This window comes from Ranitomeya variabilis, chromosome 7 (assembly GCF_051348905.1).
Source record: "Ranitomeya variabilis isolate aRanVar5 chromosome 7, aRanVar5.hap1, whole genome shotgun sequence".
Classification (NCBI taxonomy): Eukaryota; Metazoa; Chordata; class Amphibia; order Anura; family Dendrobatidae; genus Ranitomeya; species Ranitomeya variabilis.
The window spans coordinates 176,615,483-176,641,765 of NC_135238.1; the positions used below are offsets into that span (position 1 = coordinate 176,615,483).

Consider the following 26,283-nt stretch of genomic DNA (forward strand, 5'->3'; position numbering starts at 1 on the left):
GATGCAATGACTACTGTTTGTACAAAGCTTTAATGGTTAAAAAGAGCTTTTTTGTGTCTTTAGCAAAAGAAACCACCAAAGCGAGATATAAAATACAGTATCAATTGCAAGAGTCAATTCTCATACACTTCAAAAATATAGATAATACATATATGGATATTTATATATAAGGTCTATTTGAATTTCAAATACAAAGAACTGCCAGATAAAATGGCGTTTAAATACAATAAGCTATAGAAAAATATATATATATATATGCTTTACAAAAGACGTTTTATATTACATATATACAAAGGCGGTGGCTGACATCATATTAAAAGACTTGGTTTACCCTACGAGTATTAATCACCTCATTGTTGGGAAGTTGCCAGCAAGGAAATATTTGGCTTAAAGTCTACTTTCTACAGGAGTGTTGTGTCTCGTAGACACAGGAGGGGAGCAGGTTATACCATTTTATGGCCATTAAGTGATTAACATGCAGTGCCCTTTCTAATACAAAATTAGGTGAGACAGGAACAAATGTCAGTGCTCTTTAGTGCCATTTATAACCCTATTCAGAGTACAGTTCGGTGGCAGATGTTTGGAGACAAGCAGGGAAATCCCTGGTCACAGCTATTATTGCTGCACAGTCTTCATTTGCTTGCGCTCTCTTGGTGATAGAAGTGTAGCTTGGTGAGATGCCAGCTTTATTAATTAAGCTGTACTTGTGTCCTGAAGACTTCTCTCATCTGCCAGCACCGGCAGGAATGTGAATGAGTTTGGTCCCAGATATTTCGGTCTAATTGAGACATCGAGACAGTCAGCTCAGTCTCTTGTATGTCTCATTTTGGGGTTTGCTCCACAGCTGAGTATTCTGCTTCAGAAACCTTGGAGGAGTCAATGAGTTTGGTAAGACCAGTTTTCGAAGAGTAACGAAAGATGAAAGCTTTCATGATCTCATAGCGGTAGTTTCGGTGAATAAGACTGTACAAGACCGGGTTGATGCAACAGTGAAGGAGTGAGTAGCACTGGGTGATATTAAGGCCAGCATATAGAAAATTGTCTAGTAAGCAGCTGAAGGGTAACAGGTGTAGGAAATAAAATACATCCAATAGCAGCAGCATATGGTAGGGCAACCAACACACCATAAATACTACTACATAAGAAACAATGAGTCTTCCACTGATTCTTCTCTCTTGGTCCACAGATGATGACGATGATGAGGAGGATAACGAAGAAGATGAGGAAGATGACAAAGTCCATGCCAAGAGGCAATAGAAGACTGTAATGATTGCAAATGGGATGATGAAACCCAGTAAAATGTTTAGGATTTCCATTCCGAGTAACCACTCTTTGTACGTATGTTCTGGGTACATGAAGCGACAAAAAGTCTCATTATTGCCAGAAGACACAGTTTTTAAATAATATGTGTCAGGAAGGGAGACAGCAAAGGCAACTAGCCAGACAAGTACACAAACCAGCCGACGTATAATCCGTCTCCTGTGTTTACTAATGGTTCCACGTAGAGAAACAGACAAATAGCGATCAACGCTCATGCACGCCAGAAAGAAAATGCTGCTAAAGAGATTGATGGAGAAGATCAGGTGGGTCACCTTGCAGGTCATCTCACCCATTGGCCACTGGTTATGCTGAACTAATGAAACAATCCATACAGGCAGGGTCAGAAGTACACAGAGGTCAGCCACAGCCAAATTGAAGATGTATAGGTGAGTTTCGTAGCCGGTAGTCTTAGACTGGAGATTGAGCCAAATGACTACAGAGTTGGCCAAAAGTCCTATAACGAAGATAAAGATGTGGACAATGGCTAGAGAGTACAGCATTGCGGTCCTGTTCAATGTATTAGGGCATGACACAGACTCCATGGTGATGTTGAGATCGCTGGAGTTGATGCCATCCGTGTAATCCATCGTGGTGACAAAGTCTGCAGCACTCATTGTGCAGATGGTGGGAACAACAACCTGTTGATGAAACAATATGGTTAGAGTTTGACAGTGAGATCATGTGATTATTATTACACAGTAAAATTAATGTATATAAATGTTAAAAAAATAAAATGTAAAATTAAGATTTACTAATTTAGTCATGAAAAATATACTAAAAAAAATAAAATAAAAATAATAAAAAAAGGCTCTTGCCACCATTGTCAATACAAGACCTATCTTGCTTAGGCAGCAAGCTGCTAAAAATTGCAGCTGGAGGGGAAGTTTACAGAAGTCAGATTTACAAGCCCATTTTCTTATAATTCCCATAATCCCTGTCTCTAACAACTAACATGACAGGTTTCTGACAACAGCATTAAGTCCCAGACACTCAAAACCTACAAAAGCTTGACAAAACAGAAACAGAGAAATAGCAGGAAATCAGTGCAACAATGGCAGAATGTCAGTGAGATACAAAATAGTTTTTTTTTTTTTTTTTTGCGCTAATTCACAGACTAGCCGCCAAATAATTATGCTTCGACCTCAACGATGGAGGCAAAATATACTCAAGTCATCAAAAGTGTATTAAATTACATAGATGCAGCAGAATGATCACAGTGCCACCTTTGTAAATTTCTGTTGTTGCAGTGACACTATTTCAGAGTGGAGCTTATTTAGGTCTCAAATAATTAATAAAGGGACCAATTCATAGTTGAATTTGTGCCTTTTTGGACTGATTTTCTCTTTTTGCTGCGTTTTTTGGGGGAGAGAAAGGAGTGGATACAGCCAACTTTAAAATGTTTTTGACCAAGTTATCATTTATACCTTTTGACTTTTTTTTGTTAGAAATTATTTTTCATATGCACAGTTAAAGACTAAGGAAGGATCGTACAACAACTCTAAAAATGGCAAAAAAATACAAAAGGTAAAAGATAAACCACTTTAAATCCGCAAAAAATGTACAACACATTGTGTGCCATTTGAGGATTTTGGCGCAGAATACGGCAGGTCAAAATAAAAATGATGAATTGAGGTCTAAGTAGGAAAAACATGTTGCCAGCTATATTTGCGCACAAATGTTTTACCATGTGTTATTTTATACCGCTCTCGCCACTTTTAGAAAGTAGTAATCAGAGTGTAGTTAGTTATGCAAATAAGGTGTAAACCAGAATTGCAACTTTTTGTGTTTTTTTTTTTTTAAAGTTGCAGCACACTGCTGGGGTGGTCTAAAAGAATGGGTAACCAGAAAAAAAAAGTGCCAAATTTATCAAGAATTGGTCGGCAATGAAAATTTAAGGCAAATAATGTCGCAAGTCATGGAAACGCAATGACAAGCAAAACGGACTTTAAATAAAATTTCCCCTCATGATAACTTCCCCCAATAATGTATCATGTTCTTGCCACAGGCGTTCTAGGAAGTGGGATCTCCAGACACCGATAAATAGCTGCACACATTGAGAAATACGGTTGTCCTCATATTTTATACATGATAGCTATGGAGATCAAAAAAGAAGACGACAATGTGAAAAACAGATACTCTTCACCTCATTTGCCTGCCAGGATTTTTTATTCGTCCCGGATAAATAAAACAAGCTAGAAAAATAGCTGCACAGCACAAAGTGTGACTCACACGTTCTACACCCGAGTATGTTGAGTACTAACTATAGAATACAGAGTAATTTTTTTTTATTTTTTTTACCTTGTTCAAATAAGGCTTTCCTTTCCAGCAGTTTTACCTTAATTGTCATTTACAATGGCCTAATGAGCAGCCTCAAGGTGTCACAAGTGTTTGAATGCTGCAATTTGCAAAGTGTTTAAGGATAACCACATCATCATTTAATGTGAGCTAATCCCTGGCTTTTTTTGTGGAATCATCAGGGGTTTATTTATTTTTCTCACTTCTATAGCGCCATTAATTCCACAGCACTTTACAGACATTATCATCACTGTCCCCACTGGGGCTCACAATCTAGATTCCCTATCACTATGATATTGGAATGTGGGAGGAAATCGGAGAACTTGGAGGGAACCCATGTAAACATGGGGAAAACATACAAACTCCATGCAGATGTTGTCCTTGGTGGGATTTGAACCCAGGACCCCAATGTTGAAAAGCAACAGTGCTAACCACGGAGTCACCATGCTTCCCTTCCTCTTCCACCTCTCTTCCTGCTCCCTCTTTGACAGCTTGCAATCTGGGTTCCGGCTGCATCACTCCAGTGAAACTGCCCTAACTAAAGTCAGCAATGACCTACTAACTGCCAAAGCCAAGCGACACTACTCTGTCCTCCTCCTCCTGGACCTGTCCTCTGCCTTTTACACTGTGGACCACTCCCTATTACTACAGACCCTCTCATCTCTTGGCACCACAGACTTGGACCTATCTTGAATCTCATCATACCTAACAGACAGACCAGACATTCAGAGTCTCCCACTCACACACCACCTCCTCACCTCGCCCCATATCTGTCGGAGTCCCGCAAGGTTCAGTCTCAGGGCTCCTGCTCTTCTCCATTTAAACCTTCGGCCTGGGACAGCTCATAGAGTCCCACGGTTTTCAGTATCATCTCTATGCCGATGACACACATATCTACATCTCTAGACCAGATATCACCTCCCTACTAACCAGAATCCCACAATGTCTTTCCACTATTTCATCCCTTTTCTCTGCTAGATTTCTAAAACTTAATATGGACAAAACAGAATTCATCATCTTTCCCCATCTCACTCGACCCCCCCGTAATGGACCTATCGATTAAAGTAAGTAGCCCCTCACTCTTCCCAGTCCCACAAGCTTGCTGCCTCGGTGTAATCCTTGACTCGGATCTCTCCTTCAAACCACATATCCAAGCCCTCTCCACGTCTTGCCGACTTCAACTCAAAAATATTTCCCGAATCCGTACATTCCTCAACCAAGAATCTGCAAAAACCCTAATCCATGCCCTCATCATCTCCTGCTTTGACTACTGCAACCTCCTGCTCTGTGGCCTCCCCTGCAACAATATAGCACCCCTCCAATCTATTCTAAACACCGCTGCCCGACTAGTCCACCTGTCCCCCTGCTATTCCCCAGCCTCCCCCCTGTCAATCCCTGCGCTGGCTCCCCATTACCCAACTACTCCAGTTCAAAACCCTAACCATGACATACAAAGCCATTCGCAATCTGTGTCCTCCATACATCTGTGACCTCGTCTCCTGGTACTTACCTCTGATCCTCACAAGATCTCCTTCTTGACTCCCTTCTTATCTCCTCTTCCCACAATCACATACAAGATTTCTCCTGCGCATCCCCCATACTCTGGAACTCTCTACCACAACATATCAGACTCTCACCTACCGTGTAAACCTTCAAAAGGAACCTGAAAACCTACCTCTTCCGACAAGCTTACAACCTGCAGTAACCACCGATCCACCAAACCACTGCATGACCAGCTCTACCCTCACCTATTGTATCCTAACCCAGCCCTTGTAGATTGTAAGCCCTCGCAGGCAGGGTCCTCTCTCCTCCTTTACCAGTCATGACTTGTATTGATTGATAAAGATTATTATACTTGTTTTTTTTATTATGTACGCCCCTCCTCACATGTAAAGCACCATGGAATAAATGGCGCTATAATAATAAATAATAATAATCGTACCGCCAAGTCTACCTCCACCTGGGATTAGCATTTAATCCGATTCAGAAGAAGAATTTTCAGAAGAAGCACTACAAATTGTTATGGAAATTTTCTGATGCGTGTGAAAGTATCATACCCCGAGAACTGCAGAAATATATTCCCCAACACTCGCCTGTATGGTCAGCCTTGTGATTTGTGGCATTGAATAAAATGGTCATTTTAGTTGTTGGTGTTGATTAACATTCCTTAAAAATTCATGTAACAGCCTAGAGGACTCATACGACCAGATGTGGTCAGGACTAGCCTATTCATCACTCACTCATGTACCATTTGTGTTGGAAACATAGTATGTAAGTATTACATAGGACCCTCTAATCAATACCCTATCCTGATGGATTTGTAAATGCTCAGTTTATATAGTCTGTGCACAAACTTTGATCTTTTGAATTTATTATGATATTTATTAAGCAAAGCACTCAGAAAGGTGAGGACATTATAATATTTAGTGTAGTTATGAAAAAAAATCCTCTCTTCTAAAGACTACAAGACTTGGAAAAACACTCCTGGTATACAAGCAACAGGAAATCAGTCTAAAAAATGACCCCAGATCTGCTTTTCTTTTTACACGTGCCCTTTGATGACTAAATGACCCTTAACCACATGTGCACAAGCTCCTGCCATCTACCCCTCCCCCTAATAGAAATGTGTAACACAAGCCCAGCAAACGTGCGAGGACAGCGGGTACAGACTCCATGCAGCCATTAATGGGTTAATGTCCGTAGGTATTAAAAGATAGGCAACTGCAACTCGCAGGTTATGACAGTGACCAGTTGTTCATTCTCCGATTCCGACATTGACCTTCATTTCTTGGTTACTGCTACATTTCACCAAACCGTAAAGCTGGGGATCCCAACAGAAGAATGCCCCATTTCTGGGGAACTTTTGGAACCAGTTGGTGAAATGATTTAAACATAAGTAAGCATGATTTTTAAATTTGAAATGTTCACAAATATTAAAACTCCTAAAAATGTATTATTATTATTAACCCCATAGTGTTTTCTACAATACAAGTAGAAATACAAACTTTAAAGTTTAGATCTTTAACAAACTCTGCTAATTGGTTTTCCACCATGGATACCCTCTGACACCATGCCCTGTGTGCCTAACAGATTAGGACATTAAAAGGGGATATGGAGTCAGAAAATTGACAGATTAAGAGGCATCACCTCTCTGTACACATACAATGGTAATGGACCCTCCCTAACCCACACACGCACACAATTGTCCATTAGGCTCAATACCATGAAAGGAGATCCTTCTCATTAAAGGGCTTTGTAGTGAAGATTGAATAAAATATAGGATAATCCCATTGAAACACTGTATGACCGACAACTCCAAGTGTTGTGTTTTTTTTTAACTAAATCCATTTATAGGTGTATATAGTGTAGTGTGTGTATTAATGCTGACTTGTCCGGGACCCATTGCCTCTTTGCTGTTCTTCTCAGTGACGTCACTGCTCTGCGAGTACCCAGGAGTGGCTCTTACAATGCAAGTCTATGGATGGATAGTATGAGGCCACATAAGCTTACATTGGAAAAGAGACGTACAGCTCACCCATAATGTAATAGCCTGAAAAGCGGTGACGTCACTGCGAAGAGGAGCAAGATGGTGCTGGATCGAGGAAAAAGCAGGGTGGTGAGTAGAATACATGTATTATATATATATATACATATATATACACATATACACACATATTGTAGGTTTCATGGAAGGGCTATTTCAAGAGAAGGCCTCATCTTGTGGCTTTTTTGCTGTCTTATGGGCTTAAAAATGCTGCAGCTAGATATTGGCTGGAAGTCAATAGGAAATGATGAACCACAGGACACAGATTTTATTTTTTGTGTGACTGCAAAAGCGCAGCATGTGTTAGGCATGTTGCTTTCTAAAACTTTGTTTTTCCCAAATACTTCCATTATTTATTTTGTTTTATTGTTAAAAAAATACATGGGTTAGGCCTAATTCAGGTCTCCGTGTGCTGTCTTTTCTGCATAGGTCATGTGTAACTGATGATTTGTACCTCAGATTTTTCACACTGACCATGGACTCCAGTACAAAAACACCATTAATAAAAAGGGGTTGTCCAGAACTGATATTAATGGCCTATCGATTGTAAAGGTAATGTTAGCCCCCCGCTTAAATGAGCAAAGAAATACAGCGGGGGTCTCATAGCCTTATAGACCCGACTTTTATTCACATGTATGGTGGAATAGTAGGGGTTAATAAAAGCTCAAGTTATTTTCTGTCAGGAGGAAAAGCTGGTATTTTCCTGTTCTTTCTGGTTTATGGGCGCCTTTTTTAACGGTTTTCTATTGGTTGCTGGTGTGTTTGGCGCCTGTTTTTTGAACTATTTAAACTCCTGCTTCATGGATTTCTCCTCATTCTGCCGTCGCTGGAAGAAAAGAAGAGCCCACCCTCCCTCCCATTATTTTATGTAATTTCCATCGTGTAGTTTGCTTGTGGGAAAATCACCCATTTATGGGTGGATTGGTTCTTTTGGAAAGTTTGGAAAGTTGGATGGTGAAAGAGGAATTTATTTATGGAACATTTGAGTTAATTTTATGTAACCCTAAATAAACTACACGGCCATTTTTATCCAATACTAAAAGTGTGATGTCTATTTATTGTATGAATGGGTTTTATGAGGCCATGAATATGAGAGTTGTGAGGGTCCGATACCCAGCAGCCTCACTGAGCAGCTGAAAACTGCTGGGCACAACAGACCCATACATTATTTAGTGGCCATTGTCAAGTACTGCACCTTCTCTCTCACTCACTGCAAGTCCATCCTTTGATGTGGCCCCTGCTGGAGCAGTTCTCAGATGATTTGTGGTTGGGCTTGGTGTCGCACCCCATTGATCTCATGCTGATGGCCTATCCTAAGGATAGGTCATCTATATGTCAGTCCTGAACCACACCTTTTAAAAAAAATACGGTAAATTACAATAAAAACATATGCAGAAACTCAAGCCGTGTCACGTCACGATTATTTTTGACAAAAAAATACAAAAAAAATATAGGAAAGAAATATATCTTGGTACCGTGTTAGCCAGTAGATAGAAAATATTTTGAATTGAGAGTCCTCAGTGGTTGATACCTTTTAATGGCTAACTGAAAAGATGGTAACAAATTGCAAGATTTCGAGACTACACAGGTCTCTTCATCAGGCAAAGACTAAAACAAAGTTGTGCATAAATATGTGATTCTTCAGAATTTGTTTTAGTCTTTGCCTGATGAAGAGTAGTAAGTAGTCTCGAAAGCTTGAAATTTGTTACCATCTTTTCAGTTAGCCATTAAAAGGTATCAACCACTGAGGACTCTCAAAAAAAATACAAAAACTAAAAAAAGATGTAAAATACCTAGAAAAAGCAACCGCATGATTACCACCATGAGTTTTATATGTGGACACACATACATATATAATTTACAGTTAGCTTTTATGAAGTTCCAATTATGGACTATTCCTAATTTACTTCATTCATTACATTACTACATTCATGACAATCTACTCAAAATGCATAGAAATTACAGGGACTATACAGAACAACCTCTGTAATTAGGCATCTTTCTTCTCCTAAACTGCTACTGGCGCACATATGTTTCACATGTGTCTTCATGAAACTAAAAAGGAATGTACAGGTTTTCATTACATAGAAAGATACGGTAGAGGGTTGTACAGTGGAAAATCCTGAACAGCGCTCTAGAAAATTGAAATTTCCATTCTAAATACCAATTAGTCACCTTGGCTGAACTCAAAAATACAAATGTTCCACAGAGACAGCTCGGGCCACAAATCCATGTGTTATAAGAAGATGGACTTGTTCTTCTCATTCCTACAAAGAACAAGGTAAACCTCAATGGCAGAAGCACTGAAAGAAAGTCTATTAGAGGCCGGGTGGACAAGGTCAGTATTATACATCACTATTGGTAAGACAAAACCAGGAGTGGAACAATCCGAGGAAAAGTATTTATCACCCACTCCTGGTTTTGGCTTACAAATAAATACTGAGGTAAAAAATTCAAATACTCCACGTGTGCACGTGGCCTTAGGCCTCAGGCTTTTTTCACCACAAACGTGTTCCATCTGTGACTTTCAAGGATAAAACTGGCATCTATTAGTCTATGCAGCTGTTCGCATTTCAGTATCTTATCGTTAACCGTGTCTGCGAAAAAAAAAACACCCTGGGAAATGTCCGTTTTTTTTTAATCCAAGTCACATATTAAAATCCCCCATACAAGTCTATGGGTCTGAGAAAATCACAGACAGCGCACCGATGCATCAGAGCGCCTTCAGTGTGCGGATTGTAGGTAACATTGTAATATGTAGGAAGGAGAAGCTTTGCAATTTTTTTTTTGCATGCAAGAAAATAACTGATGAAACACTAGAGGAAAACGAACACACTGACCAAGATCTGATAAAAATCCGACCCATTCTTTTTTCATGTACATGAAAGCTGTGTTACATAAAAGCTGAAGTGATTTAAAATGACTGTAAAAGGATCACATTTTAATACATGCTTTATGGCGACCAGTATTGATGTTATTCCACTCTAGAACCCGACAGTGACTGAAGTTTGGTTTAGCAGACCTGCTTAGATCTGAATATTTTGCCAATATGGCTGAATTGGCGAGTGTATCCCATGCTTATTGTGAGACGCTAGGACTCCGTGTGCTACTATGGTGCTCAGTGGAGCGTGAGGGCAGAGTCTGTTTTAGACCCTGCGCAAAAGTTAAAAGTGGAACCCCAAATACTAACATGTTGCACCACACAGAAATATTTAGGTTGAGTTTACACAAGCAGCGCAATCGTCTATATTGACGCAAGTCATTTGGCTCTTGTTTATGACCTCTTTACACCGGCTGACAAAGAATGATTGGCATAGACCGATCACTAATATATCAATCTATTCTCATACACATCATGTTACCAGCAGCACATCTCCTGTTTACACCAGGTGATGTGCTGCCAAGGGCAATGACCTTTGTTCCGGCATAAACAATTCAATCATCTGATGGATGAGCAGCATTTTGCTAGTTCATTGGGTATTGCTAACATGTTTATGTAACACCCCAGGAAACCGGTTGTTACAGTGGTCTCGCCTTCCTCCAGGGGGATGTGATGCCATGCCTGGAAGTGACAAGGATCCCTTTAACAGGTAACACGTACACATAACACTGTTCTGACTCCAGGCCAGAAGTGGGAGCTCTAGACCCGGATTCAGGGTAACTTCCCTATATATTCTGGCTGGAGGAGGAGTTAGAGTTCAGTCAAGAGGAGAGCTGAAGCCGTGCAGACACGAGATTCAGCAGCCAGCTCCTGACAGGAGTCAGTCAGATTGTAAGAGACTGTGAGGGGAGAAGAGGCAAAGGAGAGGAAAGATACTGGGAGTGGAGCTGCGAGTGGGCTCACTCCAGAATCAGCGCAAGAAACTGAAGGCTGGAATTCCGAGGTTGTGGGGGTAACAGTATGCCCCACATCAGAAACCGGTAGGCAGGAGATTCCAAGTCTCCTGGCCACCATTACACCCGAAGGCACAGCAGCAGATAGAGCCCAGAGTCGCCGCAAGTAGGGACACCTGTAAAACAGCTCGAATTGCCTGCCATGCGGGTAGTGTCCACCTAAAAGGACAGAGAGAAAGAGAGGACCTTGTATGAAGACTAGGGCAGCAAGGGACTTAAACCACAGTGCAGTAAGGAAGGCATCCAACCCCACCTGGCTAGGGGGATTCCGAATCGCTTCCAGGCTGTCCGGTCCGGACCTCACCATCACCTGTTACCGGTACCCTGGATTGTGCCTGCACACTACCAGTAAAAGGTAAAGAGACTGCAACCTTGTGTCCTCCAATTCTTTCTGGCACTACACCATCTGTCATCTTTACCCACTACCCCGGGAGCTCTGGGGATCAAGCTTCACCTGTGGGAAGCCATGCCATCCCTGCTGCAGTACCATCATCCCCAGTGGTCCCATTTAGCAGCGTCGGTCATCCCTGACTGAATACCACAGGTGGCGTCACGAAAAGTGTTGAGCGATACCGTCCGATACTTGAAAGTATCGGTATCGGAAAGTATCGGCCGATACCGGCAAAGTATCGGATCCAATCCGATACCGATACCCGATACCAATACAAGTCAATGGGACTCAAGTATCGGACGGTATCCCTGATGGTTCCCAGGGTCTGAAGGAGAGGAAACTCTCCTTCAGGCCCTGGGAACCATATTAATGTGTAAAATAAAGAATTAAAATAAAAAATATTGCTATACTCACCTCACCGAGGGAACCGGCAGCGTTGTTTGCTTAAAATGCGCGCTTTTCCTTCCTTCCGTGACGTCACGGCTTCTGATTGGTCGCGTGCCGCCCATGTGGCCGCGACGCGACCAATCACAGCAAGCCGTGACGTAATTTTCAGGTCCTTCTAGGCATTCAGTATTTTAAAATTACATTCCGGCTTTGTGATTGGTCGCGTCGCGGTCACATGGGCGACGCGACCAATCACAAGCCGTGACGTCACGGGAGGCAGGAGACACGCGCATTTTAAAATGCGCGCGTGTCCAGCCTCCCGTGACGTCACGGCTTGTGATTGGTCGCGTCGCCCATGTGGCCGCGACGCAACCAATCACAGCAAGCCGTGACGTAATTTCAGGTCCTTCAGGATTTTAAAATTACGTTCTGGCTTGTGATTGGTCGCGTCGCGGTCACATGGGCGACGCGACCAATCACAAGCCGTGACGTCACGGGAGGCTGGACACGCGCGCATTTTAAAATGCGCGCGTCTCCTGCCTCCCGTGACGTCACGGCTTGTGATTGGTCGCGTCGCCCATGTGACCGCGACGCGACCAATCACAAAGCCAGGACGTAATTTTAAAATACTGAATGCCTAGAAGGACCTGAAATTACGTCACGGCTTGCTGTGATTGGTCGCGTCGCGGCCACATGGGCGGCACGCGACCAATCAGAAGCCGTGACGTCACGGAAGGAAGGAAAAGCGCGCATTTTAAGCAAACAACGCTGCCGGTTCCCTCGGTGAGGTCCAGGCTGCGTCGGAGAGGTGAGTATAGCAATATTTTTTATTTTAATTCTTTCTTTTACACATTAATGTTGTTTCGATACCGATACCCGATACCACAAAAGTATCGGATCTCGGTATCGGAATTCCGATACAGCAAATATCGGCCGATACCCGATACTTGCGGTATCGGAATGCTCAACACTAGTCACGAACATTCTTTATTTTCTTACAAACCATCCCCTTTAAAGACCTTCCCTTTAACTTGGACGTCCAGGGTTACTGCCACCGTGACCACCTCTTTAATGTCCACCGGACCCGGCCCGTGTTCCCCAAGGCCCTAGCGGGCGCTCCATTTACACCTACTCTAATCTGTGGCATTACACACACACAGACATGTATAATAATATATACACACACTATAGACGATTTACCAGTGTGTCGCCTCCTGGGTAGAGATGAGCGAATTTGATCGGGTCCCTGCTTATTTGGCAAGCTATAGCACTTACCAAATAAGCTGCAGAGCTCCGGTAGATCAGCTGTCCGGCGCATGTGTCATTGCCGTTTCACTGTCACAACACATGCATGGAGAGCCCAAGAAACAGGCCCTCTATGTATCTGTTGTGCCTAACAGCCGCGACACATGCAGCTGCATTGCCAAACAGCTGATCAGCCAGCGCGCTCCATGTATCCGGGTTCCCCCTGCTATAACTTGCCGAATAAGCAGGGACCTGATCAAATTCGCTCATCTCCTCTCCTGGACTCCCGCAGAGTACGGGACCTTTGGTTACATGACTGATGTCATCAATTGTCCGGCATGCAGGTCTTTAATTACCAATTCAGTTTCTGCTTGTAACTGCTGGGGGATCTTATGCAGATTGAAACCCCCTATGCCAGCCCTGTGCAAGGGCAATGCTTCTAGGGGTCAATATATAAATATAGCACCAGATTCATTAGGACTGGCATTCTGCAAGCCAGTTTTAATAAAGGCGCTCGCTAAAATAAGAAACTCCCAATTCATTATGCAGTTCACAATATGTAAGAAATTAGACGCATCTTACAACTGGCAGGCATAACTGCTAAAAATGTTATATCACCACTAAAGTTTGATAAACTTGTTGGGCGGGCTTGGCCATGAGCCATCGCTAGTGATGAGTGGAGGAGCTTGTTACTCAGGTATGCACAGAGTATCGCGGGTGCACGACTGACATGTACGAGTCCCTGCGGCTGCATATTTTGTGGCTTTCATACAGCTGCAAAAAGATGCGTAGATTGCCTACCAGCCACAAAACATGCGCCCGCGCGGACTCGCACATGTCAGCCGTGCACCCTGGGCAAACTCGAGTAACAAGCACTGGCGCCCATCACTAGCTGCAGCCCAGTCCACATTGGCAAAGCTGGCCAGGGCTGGCTCCCAAAGCTGTAAATTAGCTCAAAAAGTTTGGCGCAAACACCTAGGTAAATTGAGCCCAAAGGGTCTAAAGAAAATGCTATCAGTTTATTCAAAAACGGAATTTTTAACAACTTTATTTTTAAAAAGGGGGAAACGTTCCCAAGATAATCAATTAATGATGGTAAGTATTGCTGTTACTACTAGCCAAGAGAAATTTACTGCCATGTTTTCCCAACTAATGGTATATACATTTACTTCTCTTCAGGCAAAAAACAACATATGGGATTGGGAGGAGTGAACTGCACAGTTCAGAAAGGTTAAAAACAAAGGCCAGATTTTCACACCATTCTTCAAAGTCTCTTACCTACCATGCTGCCTGCTGATAAAGCTTTACAAAAGGTGACTGTGGCAAACCTAGCAGCTCCTCCTGTGCCCTCACCGTCAGGGGGCCTTCCTATCTGTGCATCCTGAGGCCAAGAAGCTGCCATTAGATGGGTGTGATTATTCAGCGCCTTGGTTTCTCAGTCCCATCTTCTATCTCTTGCAGTGATGTTTTCAGTGACTCCTAAAAACTCGACTTTACGGCTGATCTCAAATATGACAACCTATTCTTATACAACAGGATGTCGGTTACAAGAACGTGGAAGTTTCAGTTCCTGAAAATATCCTCTCAGTAATTATATAACAAGCCTCGCTTATATAGTCAGGTGACATCACGGATATAACAACTCCGCACGAAGGAACGATGAGAAAGAAGAGGGAGCCATGGACCCCATTCTAGAGATTGTGATAGTCATATATGATCATCACATATTTATTACATGTCATGTGATTAAGTGATTGCTAAATGGTTTTTTCCATGGATGAACTCCGTTAAGGGTAGGAGCACACAACGGCCCAATTATGCTGATCAGTTTGACCAGTTTTTCTTGGAAAATTTTCTCCACCATCTTCATTATATCAGTTCGCGAACATCAGACTGCACTCAGATGTCATCCTAGTGCAGTCCAATCTTTTCCATGGACTCTTACATCGATTTTGATCTGGCACGTCACCGATTTTCTTCCCTCAGACCGCTTGGTTACAGAAAAAAAAAAATATATTTTTTTTTTCGTAAAACCATGGGCTGAACTTGACCGCTATAATTGGTTGTAAGCACAAGCCCTAAAACACACAATCCCTAACTATTTCAACATTATGTGGCTCAAAACTTGAGACTGAACAGAGTAGCAACAAACCACCAAAAGATCAGTATATATACAATATTTAATATGAAAAATCACATTAAAATCAGACTGAACATTGTACATATAAACATAATACATATAAATGGTGGAGACCTGAGGGTAGGCAAGGGATGGGTTAGGGGTCAATATAGAACCTGGGGAAGCTGGGTTAATAAATATTACAAATGCATATAAATGACACTGAGTAAAGGACAATGTACAGGGTGGGCCATGTATATGGATACACCTGGGTGGGCCATTTATAAAGTTGGATCCAAAATGACCGCCATGGTCATCACCCATCTTGAAAAGTTTTCCCCCTACCATATACTAATGTGCCACAAACAAGAAGTTGAAATCACCAACCATTCCCATTTTATTTAGGTGAATCCATATACATGGCCCACCCTGCAGATACTAATAGGGTGTACCTATACAGCACAGACCAAAGGTTTGGACACACCTTCTCATTTAAAGATTTTTCTGTATTTTCATGACTATGAAAATTGTACATCACACTGAAGGCATCAACACTATGAATTAACACATGTGGAATTATATACTTAACAAAAAAGAGTGAAACAACTGAAATTATGTCTTATATTCTAGGTTCTTCAAAGTAGCCACCTTTTGCTTTGATGACTGCTTTGCACACTCTTGGCATTCTCTTAATGAGCTTCAAGAGGTAGTCCCCGTGAATGGTTTTCACTTCACAGGTGTGCCCTGTCAGGTTTAATAAGTGGGATTTCTTGCTTTATAAACGGGGTTGGGACCATCAGTTGTGTTGTGCAGAAGTCTGGTGGATACACAGCTGATAGTCCTACTGAATAGACTGTTAAATTTGTATTATGGCAAGAAAAAAGCAGCTAAGTAAAGAAAAACGAGTGGCCATCATTACTTTAAGAAATGAAGATCAGTCAGTCCGAAAAATTGGGAAAACTTTGAAAGTGTCCCCAAGTGCAGTGGCAAAAACCATCAAGCGCTACAAAGAAACTGGCTCACATGAGGACCGCCCCAGGAAAGGAAGACCAAGAGTCACCTCTGCTTCTGAGGATAAGTTTATTCGAATCACCAGCCTCAGAAATCGCAGGTTAACAGCAGCTCAGATTAGAGACCAGGTCAATGCCACACAGAGTTCTAGCAGCAGACACATCTCTACAACAACTGTTAAGAGGAGACTTTGTGCAGCAGGCCTTCATGGTAAAATAGCTGCTAGGAAACCACTGCTAAGGACAGGCAACAAGCAGAAGAGACTTGTTTGGGCTAAAGAACACTAGGAATGGACATTAGACCAGTGGAAATCTGTGCGTTGGTCTGATGAGTCCAAATTTGATATCTTTGATTCCAACCACCGTGTCTTTGTGCTACGCAGAAAAGGTGAACGAATGGACTCTACATGCCTGGTTCCCACCGCGAAGCATGGAGGAAGAGGTGTGATGGTGTTGGGGTGCTTTGTTGGTGACACTGTTGGGGATTTATTCAAAATTGAAGGCATACTGAACCAGTATGGCTACCACAGCATCTTGCAGCGGCATGCTATTCCATCCGGTTTGCGTTTAGTTGGACCATAATTTATTTTTCAACAAGACAATGACCCCAAACACACCTCCAGGCAGTGAAAGGGTTATTTGACCAAGAAGGAGAGTGATGGGGTGCTACGCCAAATGACCTGGCCTCCACAGTCACCAGACCTGAACCCAATCGAGATGGTTTGGGGTGAGCTGGACCGTAGAGTGAAGGCAAAAGGACCAACAAGTGCTAAGCTTCTCTGGGAACTCCAGATTGTTGGAAGCCCATTCCTGGTAACTACCTCTTGAAGCTCATCAAGAGAATGCCAAGATTGTGCTAAGCAGTCATCAAAGCAAAAGGTGGCTACTTTGAAGAACCTACAATATAAGACATAATTTCAGTTGTTTCACACTTTTTTGTTAAGTATATAATTCCACATGTGTTCGTTCATAGTTTTGATGCCTTCAGTGTAAATGTACAATTTTCATAGTCATGAAAATACAGAAAAATCTTTAAATGAGAAGATGTGTCCAAACCTTTGGTCTGTACTGTATATCAATGGCATAAAAAGCTACAAAATAGACAACTGCTTACCCATGGTAGGTCTGGACCACTTCAACCTCCCTTGCGGCCCCTAACATTATATGGCTGTTTCATTTTAAAAGTCAAAGATCGAACATCTTATCCATGGCATTAGGTTTGCGTGCCAGATTTCTACTCTACTTTTTAAAAGAAAAATAACCCAAACACCTGAGCACAAACCCATAGTAAACACCGTAACTCCAAGGCGTAATCACCTGGTCACATGTGCCTGCACTGACAATAAGGATTTGTATTCAGGTTACCAGCTTCTCTTGTAACTTAACTCTCTGTATTTCAGGACAATGCGGTCAGGATTATGATTGGTTTGGGGACAATAGAAATCTGATCTGGGAGAACCAGGTATGTATGATCAAATTGTGCAGGTTACCTTCAAAAGAAGTCCAGATAAACAGGTTTATCAAAAATTGGATTAAGTGAAGGTTAGAGTATTGCCAGATTATAGACTTCCTGGCAAGCACAATGGATCATGAGAATTTATCACAGTAGGGAATACTGACTTTTTTAGCTAAGTGGATTTTTAATTTCTTTGTACAGAAGCAGGGGGTACGTTTTCCCTCTTGTAATATCAAGGCCAAAGCCCAGAATTTTTCAAAGAGTCATCAAGGTAAGAAAAGGAGATTAGGGAACAAACACTCTTAAATGGGGTGGTGCAGAATATAAATTCATTTTCATTTAAAATATCTAACCATATAATGCCATAAATGAAATCACACTTTCCTCTGTCCCCAACATCCGCTGCCTCGGAGTAACTCTTGACTCTGCCCTGTCCTTCAAACTGCACATCCAAGCTCTTGCCACCTTCTGTCTCCTCCAGCTCAAAAATATTTCCAGAATCCGTCCTTTCCTCAACCCTCACTTTACCAAAATGCTTGTGCATGCCCTAATCATCTCCCACCTCGACTACTGCAATATCCTCCTCTGTGGCCTACCTTCTAAAGGTACCGTCACGTTAAGCGACGCTGCAGCGATATAGACAACGATGCCGATCGCTGCAGCGTCGCTGTTTCGTCGTTGTGTGGTCGCTGGAGAGCTGTCACACAGACAGGTCTCCAGCGACCAATGATGCCGAAGTTCCCCGGATAACCAGGGTAAACATCAGGTTACTAAGCGCAGGGCCGCGCTTAGTAACCTGATGTTTACCCTGGTTACCAGTGTAAATGTAAAAAAAACCAAACACTACATACTTACATTCCGGTGTCTGTCGGGTCCCCCGGCGTCCGCTTCCCTGCACTGTGTAAGCGCCGGCCCTAAAGCAGAGCGGTGACGTCACTGCTGTGCTTTGCTTTACGGCCGGCACTGACACATTCAGTGCAGGAAGCTCTGAGCAGCAGCGCGGACGTCGGGGGACGTGACACACATCAGAAGGTGAGTATGTAGTGTTTTTTTTTTTACTTTTACAATGGTAACCAGGGTAAATATCGGGTTACTAAGCGCGGCCCTGCGCTTAGTAACCCGATATTTACCCTGGTTACCATTGTAAAACATTGCTGGTATCGACGATACACGCCGACCTGACGACCAAATAAAGTTCTGGACTTTAAGCTCCGACCAACAATATCACAGCAGGATCCAGATCGCTGCTGCGTGTCAAACACAACGATATCGCTATCCAGGACGCTGCAACGTCACGGATCGCTATCGTTATCGTTATCGTTGGAAAGTTGGTCAGTGTGAAGGTACCTTAACACTCTCGCACCCCTCTAGTCCATCCTTAACTCTGCTGCCTGACTAATTCATCTCTCTCTTTGCTACACTCCTGCTTCCCCTCTTTGCAAATCCCTTCACTGGCTCCCAATTTCCCAGCGTATCCAGTTTAAACTACTAACACTGACCTACAAAGCCATCCATAACCTTTCTCCTCCGTATATATTTCCAAACTAATCTCTCAATATCTTCCCTCAAATAATCTCCAATCCAAGACCTCCTTCTCTCCTCCACGCTTATTCGCTGCTCAACCAATCGCCTCCAATACTTCTCCCGAATATCCCCCATCCTCTGGAATTCTGTGCCCCAACACATCCGGTTATCCACCACATTTGGATCCTTCAAAAGAAACCTGAAAACCCATCTCTTCAAAGAAGCTTACAGCGTGTAGTGACCACACGGCCACCTCAACACCATCGGAGCTCCTGCAACCCTTGACCTACTGTCTCCTTCCCCATAATCCTGTAGAATGTAAGCCCGCAAGGGCAGGGTCCTCGCCCCTCTGTATCAGTCTGTCATTGTTAGTTTGTTTACTGTAAGTGATATTTGTATTTTTATGTAACCCCTTCTCATGTACAGCACCATGGAATTAATGGCGCTATATAAATAATAATAATAATAATCTAAACTATTTTTGAATATACTTTAATTAAAAATGTCCAGTTTTTCCCCTAACTACACCCTCTATGGTAATTTTTTTTTCCCTACTTCCTTTTACACAATGCTTCATTTCAGTATCCCAGTGCATTTTGGCATATTCAAATGAAGCGTAAGAGGGCAGAGGCTGTGGTCACTGCTGCAGCATCTGCCCTCTCCCTGAAATAAAGAGTCAGTGACCTTCATTCAGGTGCTGGGCTAGTCCCTCTGCGATGTTCACAAAGACAGTGCGCTCTCGCCTGCTCAGTTCAGCAGTAACGAGCCATCAGAATAACTGGTGTGCAAAGACCAGCGCAGTTTCCTAAAAATATGCATATACAGTGAACTCTGTTGCTGTTTCATTATACTGCCGCTATAAGATGGTGCGTGAGTGCACTGTCATTGTGCCCATCATACAGGGACTAGCCCAGTCCCTCAAACAAAGGTCGATGATTCATTTCAGGAAGGGGCAAGGGCTGAGGGCTGAGGCAATGAATGCAGACGCTTTGTTGGAATATTCCAGCATGCTATTGAAGTGCCTAACAAATATAAAAAAGCCACATCCCAATTGGAGTTACTCTTTATTTGAAAAACAAAATGTGTGACATGGTTTAATGCATCTAGAGAGTCAAGAATATGGCAAAAACATCAATGTCTTTGCCAACTGGCCTGAGCCAGCCTCTGTAAAGTATATTTACTCTTAAGCAAATCTCACTGTCTGTGGGGGGATCAAATTTTAGATTAAAAATATGAAGATCAAAAACTACTCATCTTCATCTCATGTCTCAGTTTGGAGCACACAACTAAACAGGTCATTGATCCAAAAGGTATAGTTTATGTTCTGCCAAACAACAAATGTCATCTGTACCCACCGATACTGATAGGTTCAGTCACTGTCTAATGTGTACGAGGGAGCTGACCAACGAACCATTGGGAGAGATGTCAATTGGACAAGTCCAATTTCAGATTGCCAATCGCATGGTTCTCCTGGAGAATAGCCGCTGGCTGGCCAACATGTCAGTCCACAGCTGTCTCAGAGAGAACAAAAGAGTGCTCAGCCAAATGAGTGGTTGGGTGTATGGGGATATCGGCTGAGATGGCTGTCGGCCTAATGATCGGCTGAGGCATCGTTCAGTTGACAGCCATCTAACATACCGTATATGGCTGGCTTTAGGCAGTTGCCCAACAGCACTATTCCTCCAGTTCCTCCCCATACAAAAGTACTTAGTGTCCACATGTGCTCAGTGGGAAGTGGGTGGTAAACTGGTGCCAGAGACCCCCGGTGGCAGGTTATATTCCCTGAAACCAAAAGGATCGAGCATTGAATCTCAGTGTGCCTGATCCTACTCTATCGTATCTCTTAGGAAAAAGTAAGAAGGCCTCCTCCATACACAAGATATTTCACCAAACCTGCCTATTCTTTATTGTACATGAACTGGAGGCAGCAATGAGCTGGGGCAGATCAGTTGCTAGGCGCACGCTCCTGAACATCACCGCTGCAAGTGTTGGTTGCTAGGCTGTGTATTCCTAGCAACCAAGTGACAGACAAGGTCAAAGCTGGATGTACACCGTGCTGACAGCAAGTATAAAAGAGCAAGTTGCCAGGAGCAAGGTCCTACAACTCTTCATCTATGTTTATTTGTGGTATTGATCTGATTCTTTTACAACTAACCTGGGTGAAGAACATTTGTAAAGTCCAACAAAGAGGGAAAGGAAGACATGCCGAGAATACTGCACTAGAATACAATAACAAACACAACCACACCAACATATATGAACATTGAGTATTTACAATCCTTATCATTTTTTTTTGCATTTGTTGTTTTACAATATGAATTCCCAGTGACAAACCTTTACAAAGTTTAAATTACTATGTAGGCTCTAATAGGAAACAAAGCTATGGAAAAATCTCACATCTGGGGACATTATTAGCTTTAACCAATGGCGTAATTATCGCGGTCGCAAAGAGCGTAATTGTGACCAGGCCTGTGAAGGAGGGGGGCCACCGACACCAGAACCAATTTCATCTGGATGTTCGGTCTCAGGTGCATATTCAGTTGAAATGTATTGGGGCGCAGAGACCCGCCGGCTCCCTGCGCTGCAATACAAGTTACCGGCCGGCAGACATTGGACATGATGTGCTGCCTGTGCCAGCACATACCGAAGTGAGCTATCGGATCATGTGCTGGAGATGAACAGAAGGGGTCATGGATATGATTATTATTATATTAAAAGGGGCATTATTGCTGGAAGGGCCCAGGATGGGGGATATCATACCAGGAAGGGGCATTATTACAGAAAGCAACAATAATGGTGGACATTACATGGGGGGCAAACATGCATATCTTCATAATATTTAGCATGCTACAAGGGCCCATACATCCGACAGACATGGAGGTGGGGGTCTAGGTCCAAATTTTGTACCGTGACTCTAGTTATACCACTGGATATGAACAAGAGTAAAAAAGATTAAAACTAGAAAGTCCACTTGTCTACACAAAAGAACACAAAGCAAATAGTATCCAAATTTCTACCCTGATAATGTTCCTGTATTTCCCTGACACAGTTCCAATCCTTCTCTTAATCTCACTTCCACTGAGCTGGCTCCTTCTGAAATGTCAGAATATGCCCTTTAGAAATGATCCTCCCCGAAACTGGGGTAATAAGGCACCCTGGAGAGCGCTTTATTCCATCCACCTCATAGAAACCCAGCAGCTATTCTGTGTTGTGTCCCCTGCGGTCTCGCTCTCTCACTCCCTCTCATTTCTTTCCCTTTTTCATCAGCGTAGATTCCTGACTCTCCCCTTTCACATTCCTCTTTCCTGTTATTTTATTTCAGAATTTTAAAAGACAAACTCCCATCTCCTTTCTCATCTCTCATAATTCTTTGTGCTCCCTTGAAGTTAGAAATTGGTCTTGTCAGAATGACCTGAAGATTCCCATTGACTGCATATTCACCGCAGGCTTACACAGTCCATGAAGCTTAGTAGTAGAACTTCGGGGAGGATATTTTTAGGATACTTTGTATTTTCCTATTAAGTTTTTTTAACGAGATGATGTGAGTGATAATTCCAAAATCTATGGTACTTTGACCAATCATATACATGTTGCACTAGGTTTAGGGTGAATAGTAAAGCAACAATTATAGGGTGTACACTCCAATATGTCTGACATAACAGATGCAAGACAATAATCATCCCTCTATAACAGGTGACCGGGCATCTATTAATACAGTGCACCCCCAAATCATATTATACATGCAATCAAAACTTCTGCCCCAAATACTTTAGTTTGCAAGTTACTGTTTAAAGGGCAGAATATGGCGTTTAACTTCCCTTATGTCCCCTCTTCTTCCCAATGCAATAATATGATCCATTATCTCAGGGTTCCGGGGACTCACTGATAAGAGATCTCTAATGATACCGGGTTATAGGACATTATGAGCTGTGCCTGCACCTCGCATCATTCTCAATGGTGTATTCTTTTAATATTTTATCCAAGTCTGGTCATGTCAGGTCACCTAATTGTCTCTACCTGGAAAATTCCCATCAGCACAATATCTGTATTGTGAGCTATGCACTATATAGAGGATTTCAGATGTGTTCGTAATCCCAAAGTAATGGAAATCTTTCTACTTGCCAAATCACTTGCAGGTTGTCTTGTCAGCACCTTCCTGACACAAGCCTTGGTTACATTCCAAGTCAAACACTCGGCTGGCCCACTTTACTTTCTGGAATTAAATGACAGAGATATGTGCTCTGAAGTATGACAGAAGCACATCCCTCCCTCCCTCCATTACCTGTGCAAATGTTTAGGAGCACTCAGACAATGGATGTATCCTTCTCCCTTAACTCTTTCACTGCTCCCTCCATTACTTGTGCAAATGTTTAGGAAACACTCAGACAACCCATTTACACTTCTCCCTTTAACTGTTTCTGTGCCAAGGCAACCAAGACCACAGTGTAAATGTGGTTCTCAAAGGTAAAATCCTCACGAGACATAAAGTAACCGTACCACATTCGCTCTATCACACACCAATGTATACTGTGACACTTAGAAGTCCTGGATTTAGGCTACCTGACCTGTAATCATCCTTTAGAACTGATCCAGCAGCAATAAACGAACAAAAAGTTGTGCAGACAACTTTGTGCAAGAAAAACTGATGCCAACCAGATCCATACACTTCAATGTTTGGATTTTTTTTTTTTTTAAGAAAAAAGGAAAACCGATCCATTAAATAGCCCCCGACTCTCTTCCTTTTGAAAATGATCCAGTAAGCAAGGAATGGATCCTTTTCAAATAAAAGAAAAAAAAAACGGATCGCTGTTTAACTGATCCGTTTTCCATACACTGTAATATTAGAAAAACAGATCCAGTTGAAATCTGTTATTTTTAGACAATCAATCAAAAAAGTTGGAGTTTGCACAACTTTGTCAATGGATTTCTGATGGATCCATTCTAAAGGATCATTACTGGACATGGGGACATAGCCTTAGTCAAGAATTGGTGCAGGTATTTGAACACAAAGCGGGGCATGTTTCTAAAAGTAGTCAGTTTTGGGAAATGTCAATCAACATCTTTATGCACTTCCAATAAAAACTCAACACTTTAGAAACTTTGCAATTCTATAATAACAAAAGATTTATCACTTTTTTAGTACCACCACAAGCCCTTTCAGCATACCGAACTTATCCCCAGACACTAACTAGAAGATAATGGAAAAAAACAGCAAACAACTAAGGCTATGTTCACATTTGCGTTGCGTCGGGCGCAGCCGCGGCGACGCATGCGTCATGCGCCCCTATATTTAACATGGGGGGCGCATGGACATGCGTTGTGTTGCGTTTTGTGACGCATGCGTTTTTTTGGCGCAAGCGTCAGGGCGCAGAGGACGCAGCATCTTGCATTTTTTTGCGCTAAAAAAATGAACGCATGCGTCACAAAACGCTGCGTTTTGCTGCGTTTCGCATGCGTTTTTGCGTGCGTTGTGCGTTGCGTCGCCGACGCAGCACACAACAACCCAAATGTGAACGTAGCCTAAAACATTTTCATATTCAAACAACACATCACATCCAATAATATAAGCATATAGGGGGCGATTCACATTCTTTTCATACTATTCCTGAATTATATGTATATATATATATATATATATATATATATAATTTATTTTTTTATTAATTATACATACAAGCTAACTAAACAACATTAGCAAAAGTTTTAAGGAGAGTTCCAAGTTTCTAGGCAGAAAGGGTGCACATATAAGAACCCTAATATATATATATATATATATATATATATATATATATATATATATATATATATAATTTTTTTTTTTATTAAGTATACATACAAGCTAACTAAGCAGCATTAGTAAATGTTTTAAGGAGAGTTCCAAGCCTCTAGGCAGAAAGGGTGCACAAATAAGAACCCAAGATCACCAAGTGACCATGAAAGTGACAGCATCTGAAGACACCTGGATAGAAGTATGTCATAAGTAGTAGTATCAGTAGCCATGATCAGGGACTTTTAGCTCTATATGTAAATTCTGTGCAATTTTCCACATCACAGAAGGAAAAACAAATACATTGTATGCTATAATAATTACTGTTTTACTGCTAATGTAAAACCAATTTACACTACAGCAAAGTGTGAAAACAACTCAAAGTAATAGGGAGTTTGTGAGGAGGAGAGGACACAAGACGAAGTGCAGAGGATTGGGAGTGCATTTCTATACTTTCTTCTAAAGGCTGGACGGAGACAGAAGAGGTTACAGGGCCGTCTGGGGAGTCTGATTTGTGCCCATTATTGTTATCCTATTATATTTATCCAATTTACTAAAAGAATTCCAAAGTTCAAGCTGGGAGTACAAAAGGTAAAGGGCGATTCACAGAGCAAAGTGGGTCTCACAATGGCCAACAAATGGCGGCAGGGCGATAGACGTTACCCATGGGTCATGCACACAAAGCAGACAGGCCGCTGTGTCAGCGGAGTCCACATCATGGAGTTAGAGGCTGGTTAGGAGTAAAGGGTAAAATTCTACAAATAACAGGTAAAAGGTAAAAAAAAAAGTGGATATTTCAGGCTGAAAGAGGATAAAAATAACAATAATAATTGCAGCAAATATATAGGCTTGTACTATACTATGGAATACATACTGATAACTGTCAGGAGAGTGACAAGTGGGCACAACACGTGCTGCAGACATAAGCATCAGCGCCAAGACTGAAGACTAAATAATAATAATAGTAATAATAATAATAATAATAATAATAATAAATAGAAACCAAAACTTTCATGTAGAAGAATTACCACTGCAGAGGATCAGCCAGCTGATATTGGATCCTATGTTCTATCACTACCAATTACATTAAATAAATGATAAATAATAAAGTGTAAATGCCCTCCGGTCCATGCAGCAGAAGAGATGAGTGGTGGTGACAGTTGTTGCCCCTTACCTGCTCCTGGCTGGAGGATGCACGCTGCAGCGATCACTTTGCTCTCTGACTGTTTGGAGTTCGCCGCTTGTGCCACCTCTTTATATAAGATGGAGGCGCTGCGCCGCTAGGGGGCGCTCTGCCGGGGGAGGTGAGGGCCGCGGCTGGCACACTGCAC

The 26,283-nt window shown here is 42.2% G+C and overlaps 1 protein-coding gene across 2 annotated transcripts; it reads right to left on the minus strand.

Moving 5' to 3' along the window:
* On the minus strand, positions 1 to 26,283 carry ACKR3 (atypical chemokine receptor 3). 2 transcript variants are annotated; one of them, XM_077272347.1, is made up of 2 exons: positions 26,127 to 26,283; positions 1 to 1,958 (listed from the first exon to the last, which is right to left on the minus strand). In XM_077272347.1, exon 2 carries the CDS (start codon positions 1,932 to 1,934, stop codon positions 822 to 824), a length of 1,113 nt encoding a protein of 370 aa, XP_077128462.1. In that variant the 5' UTR covers positions 1,935 to 1,958; positions 26,127 to 26,283; the 3' UTR covers positions 1 to 821. The 2 variants fall into 2 exon arrangements, with proteins under 2 accessions (XP_077128462.1, XP_077128463.1); XM_077272348.1 differs by lacking the exon at positions 26,127 to 26,283 and adding an exon at positions 14,355 to 14,373.